Source organism: Sapajus apella, unplaced genomic scaffold (genome assembly GCF_009761245.1).
Source record: "Sapajus apella isolate SASKATOON/1434 unplaced genomic scaffold, GSC_monkey_1.0 scaffold196, whole genome shotgun sequence".
Lineage (NCBI taxonomy): Eukaryota > Metazoa > Chordata > Mammalia > Primates > Cebidae > Sapajus > Sapajus apella.
The window spans coordinates 637,233-656,809 of NW_022437136.1; the positions used below are offsets into that span (position 1 = coordinate 637,233).

General features: G+C 46.3%; 1 protein-coding gene across 1 annotated transcript in view; it reads right to left on the minus strand.

The window, feature by feature from the left end:
* Positions 1 to 2,511: 2,511 nt before the first annotated feature.
* BMERB1 (bMERB domain containing 1) overlaps positions 2,512 to 19,577 on the minus strand; it is a 144,557-nt gene continuing 127,491 nt past the window's right edge. The window contains exons 3-6 of the mRNA XM_032269645.1: positions 19,258 to 19,331; positions 7,309 to 7,423; positions 6,844 to 6,926; positions 2,512 to 4,083 (exon numbers count right to left, since the gene is read on the minus strand). Of these exons, the coding sequence (XP_032125536.1) occupies positions 3,971 to 4,083; positions 6,844 to 6,926; positions 7,309 to 7,423; positions 19,258 to 19,331 (385 nt within the window). The 3' untranslated portion in view covers positions 2,512 to 3,970. The remainder of the gene's footprint in view (positions 4,084 to 6,843; positions 6,927 to 7,308; positions 7,424 to 19,257; positions 19,332 to 19,577) is intronic.

Sequence of the window (19,577 nt, forward strand, 5' to 3'; positions counted from 1 at the left end):
GTACGTGTACATTACCCAGGGCACAGTGATAAGCTACAAGAAATGTTATTCCGGTTATCCATCTCCCCCATGGCTTCTAAAAGGAGCAAGTCTAGGTGTGCAGGACCCCACCGTCTGCAAGGTTTCCCAGCTTGGAAGGTGGCCCTGGTGATCTGGAAGCATCTGGAATTGTTATTATTATTTTTGAGACAGAGTCTTGCTCTGTCACCAAGGCTGGAGTGCAGTGGCACGATCTTGGCTCACTGCAACCTCTGCCTCCTGGGTTCAAGTGATTCTCCTGCATCAGTCTCCTGAGTAACTGGGATTACAAGCGTGCGCCACCACGCCTGGCTAATTTTTGTATTTTTAATAGAGACAGGGTTTCACCATGTTGGCCAGGCTGGTTTTGAGCTCCTAACCTCAAGTGATCCCCCCACCTCAGCCTCCCAAAGTGCTGGGATTACAGGCATGAGCCATAGCACCTGGCCTTGACCCACATTTTTTTATGGGGAAGAGAAGATGGTGGGCCCTTTGCAGTCTGAGTTTTCACTGCACACGAGAGCGGGAAGGGTCTGTGGTAGGTGGAATTGGGTCCTCCCCAAATGCATGCCTCTCTAGAGCCTCAGAATGTGACCTTGGTTGGAAAAAGAGTCTTTGCAGAGGTAATTAAGATAAGGGTCCAGATGAGCTCAGACTCTATTCTGATGGCCCTCAGTCCAATGACTGCTGTCTTTATAAGATGAGAGGGTGCATAGAGGCACATATACAGCAGAGAAGGCCATGTGGAGTTAGAGGTGAAGATTGGAGGGGTGCAGCCAGGGAATTGCCAAGGTGGAGCCACCAGGAGCTGTAAGAGATAAAAAAGATTCTTCCGGCCAGGCGCAGTGGCTCACGCCTGTTATCCCAGCACTTTGGGAGGCTGAGGCGAGTGGATCACAGGGTCAAGAGCTCAAGACCATCCTGGCCAACATGGTGAAACCGCATCTTTATTAAAAATACAAAAAATTAGCCAGGTGTGGTGGTGTGTGCCTGTAGTCCTAGCTACTCTGGAGGCAAAGGCAGGAGAATCGCTTGAACCTGGGAGGCAGAGGTTGCAGTGAGCCGAGATGGTGCCACTGCACTCCAGCCTGGGCAACAGAGAGAGACTTTGTCTCAAAAAACAAAAAAAGATTCTTCCCCACAGAGGGAACGGGGCCCACAGACACCTTGATTTCAGGCTTTTGTCCTTCAGGTCTGTGAAAGGAGACACTTCCATTGTTTTCAGTAGAAGGCCATTTGTTATGGCATCCCCAGGACACAAATACAGTCTGGCTTCATGCTTGGTCTAGGCTGGTGAAGGAGGACACAGGGTCCTGTGAGGCCAGCATGTTGGCACTGAGTGGCCTGAGGGGCCATTTTCGGCATCAGAATCGTGGGAAGTATTGTGTAGACCAAAGCCTCCAACACGCAGAGTGGAAGGACTGGGGTCGAGCAGCCTGCTGGGAGGGCCTGTCCAACCAAAGACCTTTTGATTTATAATTTTTTTTCCCGAGATGAAGTCTTGCTGTGTTGCCCAGATGGAGTGCAGTGGCATGATCTTGGCTCATTGTAACCTCTGCCTCCTGGGTTCAAGCGTTTCCCCTGCCCCAGCCTCTAGAGTAGCTTGGATTACAGAAGCATGCCACCACATCCGGCTAATTTTTGTGTTTTTTTTGGTAGACACAAGGTTTCCCTGTGTTGATTAGGCTGGTCTCCAACTCCTGATCTCAAGTAATCTGCCTGCCTCGGCCTCCCAAAGTGCTGGATTACAGGTGTGAGCCACCACACCCAGCCAGTTTATAAATATTTTGAAAATGCTACTTATGAATGGCCCAAGAATTTTATTTACTTCGAGGAGTTTATCTTAAGGAAAAAAATGAAAATTCAGATGAAACCTTATCCCCCTAGATGTTTATCAAGACACTAATTTTTTTTTCAGGGGATGTGGTCTTGCTCTGTTGCCCAGGCTGGAATACAGTGGTGTGATCATGGCTCATTGCAGCTGGGACCTCCCAGCTCCAGCAATCCTCCCACTTCCCAAGAAGCTGGGACCACAGGCCCGTGCCACCATGTCCAGCTGCTCATATCTTTTGTAGACACAGGTTTACCATGTTGCCTAGGCTGGTCTCAAACTCCTGGACTCAAGCAGTCTTCCCAATTCGGTCTTCCAAAGTACTGGGATTACAGGCATGAGCCACTGCGCCCAGCCCAAGACACTATTTTTTTCTTTTCTTTTTTTTTTTTTTTTGAGATGGAGTCTCGCTCTGTCACCCAGACTGGAGTGCAATGGCAGGATCTTGGCTCACTGCAGCTTCCACCTCCCGGGTTCTAGCGATTTTCCTGCCTCAGCCTCCTGAGTAGTTGGGATTACAGGCACCCGCCATCATGGCCACCTAATCCAAGACACTATTTGTGATACTGAAAACCAGAACCAGTCTACACATTCGATAGTGAGGAAATGGTCAGGTGAATTACAGTACCTTCACAAGATGGATTACTAAACAGACATTGGTATGATTTATGAAGTGTTTAATGTTTACAAAGAGCTTTTAATGATGTGGGAGACGATGGTGGTATAATAAATGGGGAACAACTGGTTATAAAATGACACAATATGATGTCAACTGAAAAAAATGCACAGAAAAGACTTTTAAAATGTTGAAATGTCAAAGTGGTCTCTAGTTGGAGAAATAATTCTTTTTTCTTTTTTTAAACGAACTTCTTCATACTTTTTGTACTTTTAAAATGATTTACTATGTACATGGATTACTTGGATTACTTCCAGAATCAAGAAAAAAGTAAAAACTTTTAAAATGCCGTGAACGTGGTTTCCATTTTTATTTTCTCTGACGGGTGACTGCACATCAGTGAATCTTGAGTTACGCTAACTACTTAGGCCGGTCACGACACACACACGTACAGAGAGGTCACACAGGCTGTACCGGGCTGGCTGTCTCCAAATGTACATGGAGTTACACGGGTTGAAGTGTTCGGCAGCTGGTTAAAATACACCACCAATGATGGGACACAACCTGGTCACGCACTGCCTCTCCCGCCCGTCACTGTTCTTTACCGAGGTTTGTGGGGCGGGCGGGTGAGGTGGCGTCCTGCTGGCATCTCTCTGGTGGCCCTGGAGTGGTGGAGTGCCCAGATCAGCATCTACTCGGGTCCCATTCCCAACTGCCCTGGCCTTGACATCAGAGCTTCCCATTCTTGGCTAGCTTTTCTGCACACTGGATCCATGCCAGTCCAGGCCCCCTGGCCCTGCTTTGCGGCACACACCTGGGGCAGACTGAGAGCACAGCGGACACCGTCCTGATGTGAACCGTGCCCAGACACAGGATGGGTGGAAGCGGGAGATGTGACCACGATGCCACACCACACACAAGCTCGATCTTTACAGATGGGCCTTCTGGGTCTCTGGGAATGCTATATGGGTGGTGCCCGAGAGATACGGGGGCCGTGTGGAGCCCTCCAGGGCCCAGTTGCTGGGAGAGGACAGACAGGGGAGGGGACCTGTGCCCGTGTGGGGCAGGCCTGACAGCAGAGCTAGGAGGGTGAGTGGGGGATGTGTCCGACATGGTGCTAGATTGTTGAAAAGTCACGACTACACACAGCTGGGGAGCATGCCCCTCTCCCAGTTCATTCGCACGGTGGGTTAGATACAGCTAGAAAGGAGTAGAGATACGCTTTTTTGAGGGAGGACCTTTCCTGGTGGTTGGATAAACAGTGAGACAGACTCCTGGGTTCGGCATGCTCTGGGGAGGTCCATGCGACGGTGAGGGACTCCCTACTGCTACACTCTGTACAGGTTGGCCAGGCCTGCCTGCCGCACCCATGGCCTCTGGCGGCAGTCACGGACTTGCCTTCAACCCCTTCCTCCTTGGAGAGCTCTTGGGCCCCGGTGAAATGGGGGCTATAAAGACAAGAGGGTGGGGGGTTCCCCGTGGCCCCGGGGTACCCCATGTGGGGGCTACATGATGTTGCACTGGGTGGCCCCGCAACAATCCTTGATGAGTGCCAGCCCCGTCTTGGCCACTGTGGGCTTGCTAGGTGGGGGCTCTGCTTTCTTCTCTGCCCGGGAGCCTGCAGCAAGATGTGGGCACAGGGAGAGGGGGAGAAAAGGAAAGAGAGACAGGTGAAATGAGGGGAACCCTGACCAGCTGCAGCCCAGTCCCATCGCAACCCCTAGCCAGGTCTTGTTCCAGGCCTTGTTCAAGTGGTATGGAGAGCTGATGCACATTTTATGAGATCCTTAGCTGGTTTTCATTTTATATGGTTTTCAGTGCTCAGCTTCCAACTCTACCTTTCAGCCCTTCTCCTAGTCAGCTCTCAACATCATAGTACCTGCCTAGCACAGGGCCTGATATCCAAGAAGTAGTTGGTAAATAGATAAATGGGAAATTTTGTTCAAGTCACTTTATTCTGAGGGCTCATATTTCTCAATTTTTGAAAATGCTCATCCATTGTCTTTTCAGATACTTCCACCTCCCATTCTCTGTTTTATCTCCTAGAATGCCTACCACATGTAAGATGGACCTTCTCACTCTATCCTCTCAGTTTCATAACTTCGCTTTTATATTTCCCATCTCTTTTTCTCTGTGTGCTTCATTCTGGGTAACTTTCTCAGGGCTGCCTTCCAATTTTTAAATTTTCCCTTTGGCTGTATCTCTGTATTTAATCTATTGAGTTTTCACTTTATTGATAAAAACAGTTTCAGAAGGCCAATTTTTTGCACGTCTACTTATTATTTTTTCATAGCATCTTACTATTTCATTCTGGGTTTTATTCCTTCTCTTATCTCTTTGGTAATTTAAAAGTACTTAGTTTATTTTCCTTTTCAAAGAGTTCTAGTATTTTTGTCTTTTGGGAGGACATTCTCTTTGGTTCATGTACTGATTTTCCTCATGGTGATTCAGTTCTTCATGAGTTTTCCATTTCATTTTTATTGAGAGCTCATCTTCAAGGGTTTTTTGTTTTTGTTTTTTTCTGTGAGAATACTATATACCATGGGATGCAGAAGAATCCCTACTGAGCAGTTTTGCATTTGCTAAATCTGCTAGGATCCCAGAGATTTCACTGATTTTAGAATAGTTTTTATTTTTCATCTTGGAATTCCGGTACCAGATGAGTTGTGTAAAGTTGGCCTCTTGCATGTGGTGCAGGCTTGGTGTTTTGATTTTTTGCCAGATTCATTTCTTTTTTCCACTCATAACCCTATAGAGAAGGCAAGTTTCCTTGCTCCTCCTCCATGATACTATGTGGAGTTTTTCTACTTTGCTTTTCATGAAAGAGTCCATTGAGGAAGATGCTGGCCTTAGGCAGTGATCATGTGCCTTGTGGTTACAGGATCCAACAGAAGAAATCACTGCCCTCCTCTTTACTTACTTCCTACAACCATGTTTCACAGGATGTTAATGAAAACCGGATTTGTGGTTTTATAGGCAGAGGCAGCTTTTGGTTTTTGTCTTCCCAGCAAGATTTCAAGTCTTTCTTCCTCTAACATCTTGTGTCCCTGTGGCTGCAGGAGTGGCATGTTATACATTCTTGGCCAATCCCAGTACCCCAGCCTCTCGTTGATGGTAATGGATCTAAGAGGTGGGAACATAATCCAAAAAGGGCTGATCAGAATCTTTCCCTGAGGCTTATGTATTTTGATACCAGGGAAAAGAATCTGTGACATTGCCTCTGAGTTGCTAAGCTATGGTTCTCGGGTTCTGGTCCCACAGAGAAAGCCTGTGTAGTAGGAAAAAATGATGCTTACATGCAAAGAGAGGCAGACATGAGAAACAGAAGTGGGGGAGGTAATAGTGTTCAGTCCTTGAGGCCCTAGTTCTTATTGCTCTTTCTCCAACAAATTCCTTTTTTTTGCTTACACTAGTTTGAATTGGGCATCCATTTCTTATAACTGAAAGGGGCCTCGTTAATACAGCAGGTAAACACATTTGAGAAACACTTGGTCAACAAAGAGAAGACAGTTTCTTGACAGCAGGATCCATTATCACTTTAATATCCCAGTGGACACTGGGATTCTGTAAATACAGAGTCCAGTAAACAGCGTTTCTCAAACTTATTTCATACAAAACCCTCTTTGTTCTAAGGATCTCATGAGGTTAATATTCTAAGACGTATGCCTCTAGCCTCTCCAGAGATTCTAGCCCGAAGAGAGGCCTGAGCTCCCTGAGCCTCAGTGGCTACCCAGTTCCTTCCAAGAAATGCACCAAACTTTGTGATTAGGGAGGAACAACTACCAGGACCAGGTACATAGTTTGCAGAGTTCAGTGAAAAATGAAAATGTAGGGCCCCATGTTCCAAACTTATTAACAATTTCAGGACCGCAACAGCAAAAATTAAGTCAAACATGGCACCCTTCTAGGCATGAGGCCCTGGGCAACTGCAGGCCCATGAAGCTGGTCCTGCCTGCTCTCATCCCATGCTCAAGTTTGATCTCTAGAAAGCATTTTGTTGTGCTCCTTCTGGCTCCCAGACTTCTTTGAAATAGACTTTTTTTTTTTTTTTTGAGACAGAGTCTTACCCTGTCACCCAGGCTGTAGTTGCAGTGGCACAATCTTGGCTCACTGCAACCTCTGCCTCCTGGATTCAAGTGATTCTCCTGCCTCAGCTGGGATTACAGGCATGCACCACCACACCTGGCTAATTTTTGTGTTTTTAGTAGAGTCGGGGTTTCACCATGTTGGCCAGGCTGGTCTTGAACTCCTGACCTCAGGTGACCCATCCACCTCGGCCTCCCAAAGTGCAGGGATTACAGGCATGATTCACAGTGCCTGGCCTGAAATATCCTTTTCTCTTTCATGGGGGAAGAGAATGAATAATGTATATACTCACTGGCTGGAGATTTGGTTACTTTGTCTAGAGGTTTTAACTTGATTCTCAGGAAATCAGCCATTTCCTTGTCTTCTTCTTGCTCCCTGTAAAAGCAGATGGGAAAAAGAAAAGAAGATACACAGCAAGCAAGGAAAGCATCAAGGAACCAATGAAATAAACCAGTAAGTTAAGCATCAGGCTTTGTGGATGGTGCATATATGTTGTGTATTATGTGTGTACAGTATGTATATGTTGTATCTGATGAACCTGCTCTGAACCAGAGACATATATCAATGATGGGGTAAATGCTTATCCAGAACCAGGTAAGAGACCCCTGTAATTTCTCTGCTTCTTCTGAGGCAGAAGCAGAGAAAACAAGACCCTGCTGAGGGGTCAATGAGTCCCAGGAGCAGAAGATGGGCTCTGGAAGGAAACGGAAGGTTGCTGCCCTCCAGTCCAGGACTCGGGTACCCACAGTGCACTCACCTTAACCGCTCAACCTCCGCATCATCCACCAGGAAGTCTCTCTTCTGTACCAGTTTGTGGATCTTCTGGATTAGCTCATCCTCTCTCTGCTTCTGCAGTTTGGTTTTTTCTTTTTCTGGAAAGAAGACATCAACAAAGAGACAGATAAGCACTTTGGGAGGCTGAGGTGGGAGGATCACTTGAGGTCAGGAGTTCGACACCAGCCTGGGCAACATGGTGAAACCCCGTCTCTACTAAAAATACAAAAATCAGCCAGGAGTGGTGATGTGCACTTGTAACCAGCTACTCAGGAGGCTGAGGCAGGAGAATCGCTTGAATCTCCTGGAAGCCAAGGTTGCAGTGAGCCGAGATGAAGCCACTGCACTCCAGCCTGGGCGACAGAGTGAGGCTCCTCAAATAACAACAAAAACTACAAAGAGACAGATGACAGGCTGACTACTAAAAGTGGCCAGGATTAGAGTCCTGACTGTGCCCTTCCACCCTCTGGGTGAACTTGGAGAAGCAACTCGACCGCTTCAAGCCTCAGTTTTCTCATCTGTAAAATACAGTGAGGCTGGCCGGGCATGGTGGCTCACGCTGTAATCGCAACACTTTGGGAGGACGAGGCAGGTGGAACATGAAGTCAGGAGATCAAGACCATCCTGACCCACATGGTGAAACCCCATCTCTATTAAAATACAAAAAATTAACCGAGCATGGTGGTATGCGCCTATAGTCTGAGCTAGTCGAGAGGCTGAGGCAGGAGATTGCTTGAACCGGGGGGCGGAGGTTGCGGTGAGCCGACATCACGTTGCTGCACTCCAGTCTGGTGACAGAGCAAGACTCTGTCTCAAAAAAGAAACACATACACACACACACACAGTGAGGCTTAAAATGGGAGTAATGGGCTGAGCATAATGGCTGCTGCCTGTAATCCCAGCACTTTGGGAGGCCAAGGCAAGAGGATCACTTGAGGCCAGGAGTACAAGACCAACGTGGGCAACATAGTGAGACCCACCTATGTCTACAAAAAAATTCTCTGTAAATTAGCCAGGTGTGGAGGAATACTCCTGTAGTCTTAGCTACGTAGAAGCCTGAGGCGGGAGAATCTCTTGAGCCCAGGAGTAAAAGGCTGCCGTGAGTTATGACTGCACCATTGCACTCCAGCCTGGGTAACAGCAAAAGACTCTTACAAAAATTTTTTTGCGGGGTGTGGGTGTGGGGAGGGAGGGCATCAGGAAAAATAGCTAATGCATGCTGGGCTTAATACCTAGGTGCTGACTTGATAGATGCAGCAAGCCACCATGTCCCATGTTTACCTGTGTAATAAACCTGCACGTCCTGCATACGTACCCTGGAACTTATAAAATTTTTATTTGTTTATTTTTTGAGATGAAATCTTGCACTGTCACCCAGGCTGGTGTGTGTGCAGTGGCACAATCTCGGCTCACTGCAACCTCCACCTCTGGGGTTCAAGTGATTCTCCTGCCTCAGCCTCCCTAATAGCTAGGATTACAGGTGTGTGCCACCACGCCCAGCTAATTTTTTGTATTTTTAGTAGAGATGGGGTTTCACTATGTTGGCCAGGCTGGTCTTGAACTCCTGATCTCGTGATCTGCCCGCCTTGGCCTCCCAAAGTGCTGGGATTGCAGGCATGAGTGATTGCGCCCAGCCAAAATAAAATTTTTAATTGCAGTAATGTTAGTAAATGGCTTAGTGGAGTGCTTGGCCTTGTCTCAGAGCCTTCAGTAAATGGTAACGACAAAGCAAGAGGCTTCTGCAAAGACGAGGTGAGAAGGGACTCAGATGGGGGTGCTGGGAGGGAATGCCTCTTTGGTGAGTGTAAACCAATTTGCCAGAAAACAATCATCCATGCTGATGACATTAACCTTGTCCCAAACACCAAGTACTATGATGCCAAAGAGAAAAGAAAAGAGAGGGCCGAATATGAGGTCTGAGAAAATTAGGAGGCAAAACCTTAAACCCACTTGGTCTCTTTCTGCTCAGACCCCTTCAGATTAAAAAATGTGGGCTGGGCACAGTGGCTCACGCCTGTAATCCCAGCACTTTGGGAGGCTAAGGCAGGTGGATCACAAGGTCAGGAGATCGAGACCATCCTGGCCAACATGGTGAAACCCCGTCTCTACTAAAAATACAAAAATTAGCTGGGCATGGTGGTATGTACCTGTAATTCCAGCTACTTGGGAGGCTGAGGCAGGAGAACTGCTTGAACACTTATTTGAACCAGGGAGTCAGGAGAAGGTCATGTGAAAATGGAAGCAGAGATTGGAGTGGAGCAATTACAAGCCAAGCAATGCCAAGGATTGTGTGTACTACTGTTAGAATAGGTAGCCAGGCAGACATGAGCAGGACAGGAGAGAGAATTCCACCCAAGGAGAGTCAGAAAACCATCAGGTGATGTCAGGCAGTTGTTAAAACGATTTCTCTAAAATAATAATTGGTCGCAGCTGGTACCAGGGAAAGGCTGTCTCCCAATAGATAGAAAACACCTGAAGTGATCAGCAGCTTCCTGATGAGATCTTAGGAGTTGGGAGATTGGGTTCAAGCACGCACACTATGAGGCAAAAGGGCGGAGTCTAACTGGCATATGACCTTCCCTGGGAAAACTCAAGTGGTTAAGGGGAAAACATGTCAAATGACCATGCGCATGACTTCCGTAAATACACTGCGCATGCGGCCTCTACCAAGCGCTGGCAGGCGCCTGCGCATGCGGACAACCTGCCCCGAGAAAAAATGGAGGGAGGACAGACGCAAAACCCCAAATGTTAAATGGTGCACTTGGATCTCTCAAGTCACCCACTTGGCTGTCTTCCCAGTGTACTCTACTTTCTTTCTTTCTTTTTTTTTTTTTTTTTTTTCTGAGAGGAAGGCTCGTTCTATCACCAGGCTGGAACGAAGCACGATCTCGGCTCACTGCAACCTCCGCCTCCGGGGTTCAAGCCGTTCTCCTAACTCAGCCTCCGGAGTAGCTGGGATTATAGTCACTAGCCACCACTCCCGGCTAATTTTTGGTATTTTTAGTAAAGACGGGGGTTTCACCATGCTGGCCAGGATGGTCTCGATCTTTTGACTTCATGATCGGCCCACCTCGGCCTCCCAAAGTGCTGGGGTTACAGGCGTGAGCCACCGCCCGACTTTACTTTCATTCCTGCTCTAAAACTTGCTTCAGTCTCTCTGCCTTATGCCCGTTGGTGGAATTCTTTGCTCTGAGGAGACAAGAATCAAGTTGCTTTAGACCCGTATGGATTGGCCGCTGCTAATGCTACAGGACTTAAGAAATTATTATACAGATAGCAAGGGTAAGGAAGTGCTCAGGTAAGATTTTCCTTTTAATGAAAAGCAGCCCCCAAGTCATTTTCTTTTCTAACAAAGAGCAGCCAGTAAAATCGAACTATGGACATAGTCAAGAAAGCCGAAAGTTTACACGGGTGAATGCTGGCCGCTGTGCCCATAAGAAAAGGCTACCTGGACTAGGCATGTCCAAAATGGCGGCGCCATGCTCCCTTCTCTTTGCCAGCCAGCATACAGTAAGGAGGAGACAGTATGGGGCCCGCCAAATGGAAAGTTCATTTGCATAATAAGAGTAGGGTGGAGTTGCCAGTAAATGTCACACCTGGTCCAACCAATCTGTGGGCCCTATGTAAATCAGACACCGCCTCCTCAAACCAGCCTATAAAATCCTGTGCGCTCTGCCATGGTGGAAATTTGCATTCAGGGACACCTCTTGAAAGACAGAGGGAGCTCTTCTCCTTTCTCTTTTGCCGATTAAACCTCAGCTCCTAAACTCGCTCCTCGTGAGTGTCCGTGTCCTTCATCCTCTTGGGATGAGGAATCTTGGGTATTTACTCCCGTCAACGACACAGCTTCACTAACGCTATCAGAAGCTAGGAAGAGGCAAAGGAGTCTCCTCTACAGCTTTGGGAGGGAACGTGGTGTTAACGCTTTGATTTTGGATGTCTGGCCTCCAGAACCGAGAGAATACATTTCTGTTGCTTAAGCTATCCAGTTTGCATCAGTGTGTTAGGCAGCTCTGGGAAATGAATGCAATGCCCTAGGGCTTCAGGAGACTCCACTGTTCTTCCAGTAATTGCCTGTTTTGTGCTTACATAAGCTTGGGTGGGTTTCTGTAACTTTCAGCCAGACTGTTCCTTGGAGAGCTGTAAATGAGAGAGTGGAACAGACCTGGTGGTTCCTAACCCTCACTGCTCATCACAATCATATGGGAAGCTTTAAAAATTACCAATGCTCAGCTGGGTATGGCGGTTCATGCCTGTAATCCCATCACTTTGGGAGGCTGAGGCCAGCAAATCACCTGAGCTCGGGAGTTCGAAACCAACCTGGTCAACATGGAAAAATCCTGTCTCTACTAAAAATACAAAAATTAGCCAGGCATGGTGGCACATGCCTGTAATCCCAGCTACTCAGGAGGCTGAGGCAGGAGAATCGCTGGAACCCAGGAGGCAGAGGTTGCAGTGAGCTGAGATCTTGGCACTGCACTCCAACCTAGGTGACAGAGCAAGACTCCGTCTCAAAAACAAACAAAACAAAAAAACTAATGCTGAGATGCAGCAGGTGAGGCAAGAGAATAGGGTTTGGAGGCAGGGAACCTAGGGCCAGCTTCCTAGAACTAAATCAAAAGGAAAACCCCAGCTTTCCACACCTAAGTAACAAAAAGACTGGAGACTACACGGTTTGTTAAACCCCCCTCCTTTTCTGTGTGGCAGATGAGAAATAGAAAGTATCTCTGATTGCTTGCAGAAAGCAACCAATCAGATTGCTTGCATAGGAGTATAACTTTGTAATTTCAGTTATCAGACTGATTGTCTTCCTTTGCATAGAAGTGTAGCTTTGTAACTTCACTTTACTGATTGTGGGTTACCACTTCATTTACATATGGTGTAGGCCAAGTAACCAGTGGAAAACCTCTAGAGGGTTTTTAAAACTCAGAAAATTCTGTAACAGGGCTCTTGAGCCCCTGTGGTCAGGCCTGCTCCCACCCTGTGGAGTGTACTTTATTTTCAATAAATCTCTGCTTTCGTTGCTTCATTCTTTCTTCACTTTTTTTGTGCATTTTATCCAATTCTTTGTTCAAAACTTCAAGAACCTGGACATCCTACACCACTAACACAGGGACTCCCTTTTGGAGTCTGTGGGAGGCCCCCTTCCCCTGATGCTACCACCCCAAGCATGCAAATAAAGGAAAATCTTGAGTCCCCTCAAAGAAAATTCTAGGCACGTAGCTAGCCTTGAAAAGTCAACAAGCAGCTTAGCAAGAAAGTAATAGTAGCCTAAAACAATAGCATGGGGAGAAATGCCAGATATAGGTGAAGGGGAGGAAGGCAGCAAATCACACTGCCATGTGTGTACCTATGCAACTATCTTGCATATTCTTCAAATGTACCCCAAAACCTAAAATGCAATTTAAAAAAGAAAAAAAAAATAGCTAAAGAAGTTAGAATCTGGAGATGTTTTGTTCTCTATAGAAACTAAAGATAAACATCTTAACATATGCGTCTGAATTGTTTTTCAGAAACCCAGGGCCTTACCAAATGGATCCCTGGCATATAGACATCAGATAAGGGCAGACTAAGGACTGAATTCTATCTTTCCTTTTTCTAAATATCTTCCTGAGAGGTTTGGAGGGACTCACACCCACAGGCCAGGGCTGACATTCTTTTCTGCTGACCCCCAATTTTTATCATTTTAATTTTTTATTTTCTTTCTTTAAGTCAGAGTCTTGCTCTGTTGCCCAGGCTGGAGTGCAGTGGCACAATCTTGGCTCACTGCAACCTCCCTCTCCTGAGTTCAAGCAATTCTCCTGACTCAGCCTCCTGAATACCTGGAATTACAGGCAGGTGCCACGACGCCCGGCTAATTTTTGTAATTTTAGTAGAGACGGTGGTCTTGCCATGTTGGCCAGGCTGATCTCAAACTCTTAGCCTCAAGCAATCTGGCCACTTCAGTCTCCCAAAGTTCTGGGATTATATGCACGAGCCACTGTGCCTGGCCTTGACCCTGGTTTTTAAACAAAGTTTCTCTTTCTTAACCAATTGCAAATTAGAAAATCTTCCAATCTACCTATGACCTGTAAGCCCCAGCCTCAAGGTATGCCGCCCTTTTAGGCCAAAACCAATGTGTAATCTCCATGTTTGATTTACAATTTTGCCTGTAACTTCTGCTTGACTGAAATTTATCCCTGCCTTTAAAAACCCTTACTGAAACCGCCATCGCAAAATTGTAACTGAGACAGTGAAAGAGATTCAACCTTATCAACTCCATCTTGCTTCTAACCTCCAAGCTGTCCTTGTTCATTCCTGGGCATAGGCTGAACTAACTTTGGGAGGAATTTAGTTTACAGTTTAAAACAAAGACGTTAACAGCCCTTTCCCAAAATAAACTCCCTTCCTGCATGGGAACTAGACTGAATTTGTAGGTGATATGGTTAGGCTTTGCATCCTCACTCAAAACTCATCTTGAATTATAATCCCCACGATCCCCATGCGTCAAAGGAGAGATCAGGTATTGGGTAGTTCCTCCTACATTCATTCTCCTTCCTGCCACCTTGTGAAGAAAGTGCCTTGCTTCTCCTTCACCTTCCCCCATGATTGTAAGTTTCCTGAGGCTTCCCCAGCCATGCTGAACTGTGAGTCAATTAAAACTCCTTTATACCCAGTCTCGGGCAGTTCTTTATAGAGGTGTGAAAGTGGACTTAACAAATTAGCCAAAAGATTCAAAATTATGATGTAGGAGTCGTGTAGCCAGAGGCTACAAGATGCTGACCCTCCCCAAGTTACTCCTGAAGATAAAACAACACTATTGTAAAACCTAAGATCAGTGCTTGAGATACTTTGCAGACCCTGCACTTGATGGGTCAGCTGGCACCCAGATTGATAAACTGGCTCATCTGATCTTGTTGCCCCCACCCAGGAATTGACTCAATGCCAGAGGACAGCTTTGACTCCCTAAGACTTCATCTCTGACCCAACCAATCAGCACTCCATACTCACTGTACCGCCCACCGCCCCAATCCACCAAATCATCCTAATCACGCTAATCCTGGAATGCTCAGGGAGACTGATTTGAGTAATAATAAAACTCCTGTCTCCCTCACAGCTGGATCTGTGTGAATTACTCTTTCTCTATTGTAATTCTCCAGTCTCGATAAATCGGCTTTGTCTAGGCAGAGGGCAAGGTGAACCTGTTGGGCAGTTACATTACCTACAAGCCACTGAGGAGGTCATGCTTGGAGCATTAGCTGCCCAGTCCTTGCTTGGAGCCTTGCAAATAAACTTCTTCCTTTTTACCGCTGCAAAACCTCTGGGTAGACAGCTGTTCTTACTGTACCAGGTGAGTAGACCCTAGTTTTATTAGTCCATTTTCACGCTGCTGATAAAAACATACCTGAGATTGGGTAATTTATAAAGAAAAAGAGGTTTAATGGACTCACAGTTCCGTGTGGCTGGGGAGGCCTCACAATCAGGGCAGAAGGCAAAAGGCACATCTTACATGGTGGCAGGCAAGAGAGAAAATGAGAACCAAGCAAAAGGGAAAATCCCTTATAAAAGCATCAGATCTTGTGAGACTTATTCACTACCATGAGAACAGTATGGGGGAAACTGACCTCCCATGATTCATTTATCTCCCACCAGGTCCCTCCCACAACACATGGGAATTATCGGACCTACAACTGAGAATGAGATTTGGGTGGAGACACAGCCAAACCGTATCACTAGTTGAGTTCTATTACAATGCGGGAGTCCAAAGCCAACGATGCCAGATCAGCTGCACTGGGATTTCTAGTGGGTGGTGAATAGACTCTGGTACTTTTCTCCCATTCCTTTGTTGTTTTATGTTTGACATTTAACTTTTTTGTTTTGGTAACAGCTTTATTGCAATATGATTCACACACCATGCAGTTCATCTGTTCCAAGTGTATTTGCAGAATTATGCAACCATCACCACAATCCATTTTAGAACATTTTAATTACCCCCAAAAGAAACCCCATACCCACTAGCTGTCACTCTCTTTCAATTAGGAGAGTCTATTCACTCATTTATTCTCATGGCCTGTACAGTGCTGGGCACCTAGTAATGCTCATGAAAGCTAGAGGATTCAGTTCCACTGTCATCACACACACTACCCTTACAACAAGACTGTGTGAAACACTCCTACACCTTGCCTTTGTTATTTATGGGATATTCACAACAACCATGCGGAGGTGCTATTATTGGCCTCATTTTCCAAACAAGAAATTCAAGATGCAGAGAAATTAAGCCGTGAACTTTCATGAAGTTCACCTACCTACTAAGGCTGAATTCAAACCCAAAATACTGCACCCTAACTACTAAAGCAGTAGCTCTTATGTGGAGACTATAGGCTGCAAAGTGTCTGAGAAGGTCTCAATCAATCTCTAGGTTTATTTTGCCAAAGTCAAGGAGGCGCCTGGGAAAAAGAGACAGAGGCAGCAGTAGGATCCCTGGCCTGTGCTTTTTCCTGCAGAGGATTTTAAGGACTTCAATATTTAAAGGGAAAAGAGAGGGCAGGAAGGGGAGGATTACATTCTCTGGCCCTCAGTGAATCTGCTTTTTACATAGGATAAAGCAAACGTGGAGTAGAGGAGGAAGTCAAATATGCATTTGTATCCGGATGGGCGGAGGGATGATGATTCTAGCCTTGTCTTTGTCTCCTACCTATGAGGATAAGCTGTTAATTTACATTTCAGGGTGAGGGAGGCCCCCTGGAAAAGTAGGTGGCCTTCCATCTTGCAACTATCTGTTCGGGGGAAAAAAAGAAAGGCAGTTTTTTGCATAGCTCACAGTTCCCAAGCTTAACTTTTCCTTTTGGTGTAGTGAATTTGGGGTCGTGGGACTTTATTTTCCTTTCACTGGGCAATGTTGAATGCTCCCCAGTTTCACTTGGGGTACATTCAGCAACATCTGGATGTCCGTATACATTTTTCATTGTCACTGTCAGAGGGGTTTGAACCAGAGCAACTCCATTTTGAATGGTGGCTGGGTAAAATAAAGCTGAGACCTAGGAAGCTAGGCATTCTAAGTCACAGGATGTGACGGGAGGCTGGTACAAGATACAGGTCACAGAGACCTTCCTGATAAAATAGCATCAGTAAAGAAGCTGACCAAATCCCACCAAAAACAAGATGGTGACGAAAGTGCCCTTTGGTGGTCCTCACTGCTAATTATAATGTATTAGAATGTTAAGAGGCGCTCCCACTAGCACCATGACAGTTAACAAATGCCATGGCCACATCAGGAAGTTACCCTATATGGTCTAAAAAGGGGAGGAACCCTCAGTTCTGGGAATTGCGCACCCCTTTCCCAGAAAACTCATGAATAATCCACCCCTTGTTTAGCATGTGATCAATAAAAAGCTATAAGTATAAACAGTTGCACAGCCCAAGCTGCTGCTCTGCCTATGGAGTAGCCATTGTTTTATTCCTTTGGTTTCTTATAAACTTGCTTTCACTTTGCCCTGCAGACTCGCCCCAAATTCTTTCTTGCTCTTGGTCCAAAAACCTTGGGGTCTGGATCAGGATCCCTTTCTGGTAACACCACCACTACGGGATGGGGGGAGGTAGGTTGTGCTAATGGCCTGTAGTGAAGAGGCCGGGGATAAAACTCAGCATCCCACAAGACACAACACAGAGCCCCGCATCCCCAACAAAAAACGATCAAACCCAAAGGATGATATTGACATTTGTCAGTCCCAGGTATCAATAGTTCAAGGTTAGGAAACGCTGCTCTAAGGCTCATCAGGCTGCACTTACAGCTCAGTAATAACTGCCACTTATGGGTGCCCACCGTGTGCTGGGCCCAGTCTCTTTCTACTAACTTGTGAGCTCCTTGAAAGTAGAGAACCGTTCTCTGTTCATCACTGCAAGCCCAGCACCTCAGTTCAGGGCTTGCTGCAGAACGGCCTCTTGCAACATACTTATTGAACTGACAGCATGGCAAAAACATTCAAGTCAAGGACAATGGTGAGTGCTTATCTGGCCTCAATGAAAACGCCTTTGCAAAAATGGTAACAGTGAGAAAATTATGACAGTGAAAGTGATCTGCTCTAACCAACCCCCATCTTGCCTTTAACTTCCAAACTGCCGTTAATCATTCCCAGGCTTAGGCCAAGCTATCTTTGGGAGACGTTTAGTTTACGGTTTAAACGATTATAACCCTTCTCAACAACTAAACTGCCTTTGTAAAGCTAATAAAAGGCCACCATGTTAAAAGGATGGGAGGTGGCTGAATTCTGCTAAGGCACATACATAAATAACTACAGCCATTATTCCAGAGGTCACAAGATTCACAACTTCCCCAATTACTCCTGCAGATAACATCACTTTTGTAGAACCTAAGATGAGCCTTTTGAGATACCTTTTGAGGTGTTTGCATTTCTGATGACCAATGGCTCCACCTGGACCTGCCACCCAGAGGTGGAATTAGCACCCTCGAGAACCGTTTTTCACACCCCTATGACTGCAGCCCCAACCAATCAGCAGCACCATTCTTATAGAGCTTGGGTGTGTGTCCCCACCCAAATCTCATACTGCAATGTGATGCCCAGTGTTGGAGGTGTAGCCTGATGAGAGGTGATTGGTGTGGCACCTCCCCCTCACTTTCTTGCTCCTGCTCTGGTCATGTGACATGCCTGCTCCTTTGTCTTCTGCCGTGATTGTAAGTTTCCTGAAGACTTCCAGGAGCAGAGCAGACACCAGCATCATGCTTCTGGTACAGCCTGTAGAACTTCAGCCAATTTAAGCTTTCTTTCTTTATAAATTCCTCAGGTATTTCTTTTTTCTTTTTCTTTTCTTTTGAGTCAGAGTCTTGCTCTGTCACCCAGGCTGGAGTGTAGTGGTGCGATCTCACCTCACTGCAGCTTCCACATCCTGGGTTCAAGCAATTCTCTCACCTCAGCCTCCTGAGTAGCTGGGATTACAGGCACCCGCCACCACCCCTGGCTAGTTTTCGTATTTTTAGTAGAGATGGGGTTTCACTGGTAGCCAGGCTGTTCTCAAAGTCCTAACCTCAAGTGATCTGCCTACCTTGGCCTTCCAAAATGCTGGGATTACAGGTATGAGCCATAACGTCCAGCCTGGGACTAGTACTTTGATAAGGGTAAGCCCCACAGAGAGCACCTACCCCAGCCTGATGGGCAAAGGAAGATTTTTTGAAGAAGTCACCAAGTAAGTCAGGCATTAATAACCAGCAAATCTGGGGTGACTGTCTGTTCCCAAGTAGGATAATAATGGTCATAACTGCTAATATTTACCGGACTCTTGAAGCCAGATATCAAGCTAAGCAATTAGTTTGCATTATCACATTGATCTTTATGGTATTTATGTATTTTCATTTGATTAATTTTAATTTTAATTTAATTTGCCCGGCTGAAGTGCAGTGGCCATGATCTCAGCTCACTGCAACCTCCGCCTCCCAGGGTCAAGCAATTCTCCTGCCTCGGCCTCCTGGCTAGCTGAGATTACAGGTGCCCACCACCACACCCGGCTAATTTTTGTATTTTAACTAGTGATGGAGTTTCACCACGTTGGCCAGGCTGTTTTCGAACTCCTGACCTCAAGTGAGCCACCTTCTTCGGCCTCCCAAAGTGCTGGGATTACAGGCAGGAGCCACTGTGCCCAGCCTCTTTATGATATTTATACTCAATGAATCAGGTCCTCTTACTGTCACTACCCAATTTTCAGAGGAGGAGAAATTGAGTCTCAGAGAAGTACAGTGACTTGCCCAAGGACAAGAAGGTGATCAGAATTAATTAGGACTTGAACCCAGGTCTGCACGACTTGACGTTGCGTTTGAAACATGTGGTCAGTACTGCATCACAAGAATTAGGCTGTGTCTTCCAGACCCAGGGGTACAGATGGGCCAGGCTGGGGGCCCCCAGGCATCTTCTTAGCACAAGGTGAAGTTGCAAATTGTTACCTGGGATGGCGACCAAGTTCTGCAGCTCCTGCTTCAAGTCCATGATGTCTCTGCAGAGCTGGATGTCATCCATCCTAGGGAAACAGGACACCACCACCATCAGGTTACATCAGCAGAACATTACACCCTGAACAACACCCGGTTAACACAAAGAGGGCTGCTGAAGATGGGGTATCTTTTGAGGAAGCTATACATGTTAATTGTAGAAGTTTTCCCTCAAAAGGAAAAAGGCAAACACTGCTCAATTATCCCACCACTTAGAAATGATCAATCACTGTTTTTGTTTTTTATTTTATTTATTTTTTTGAGACAGAGTCTCA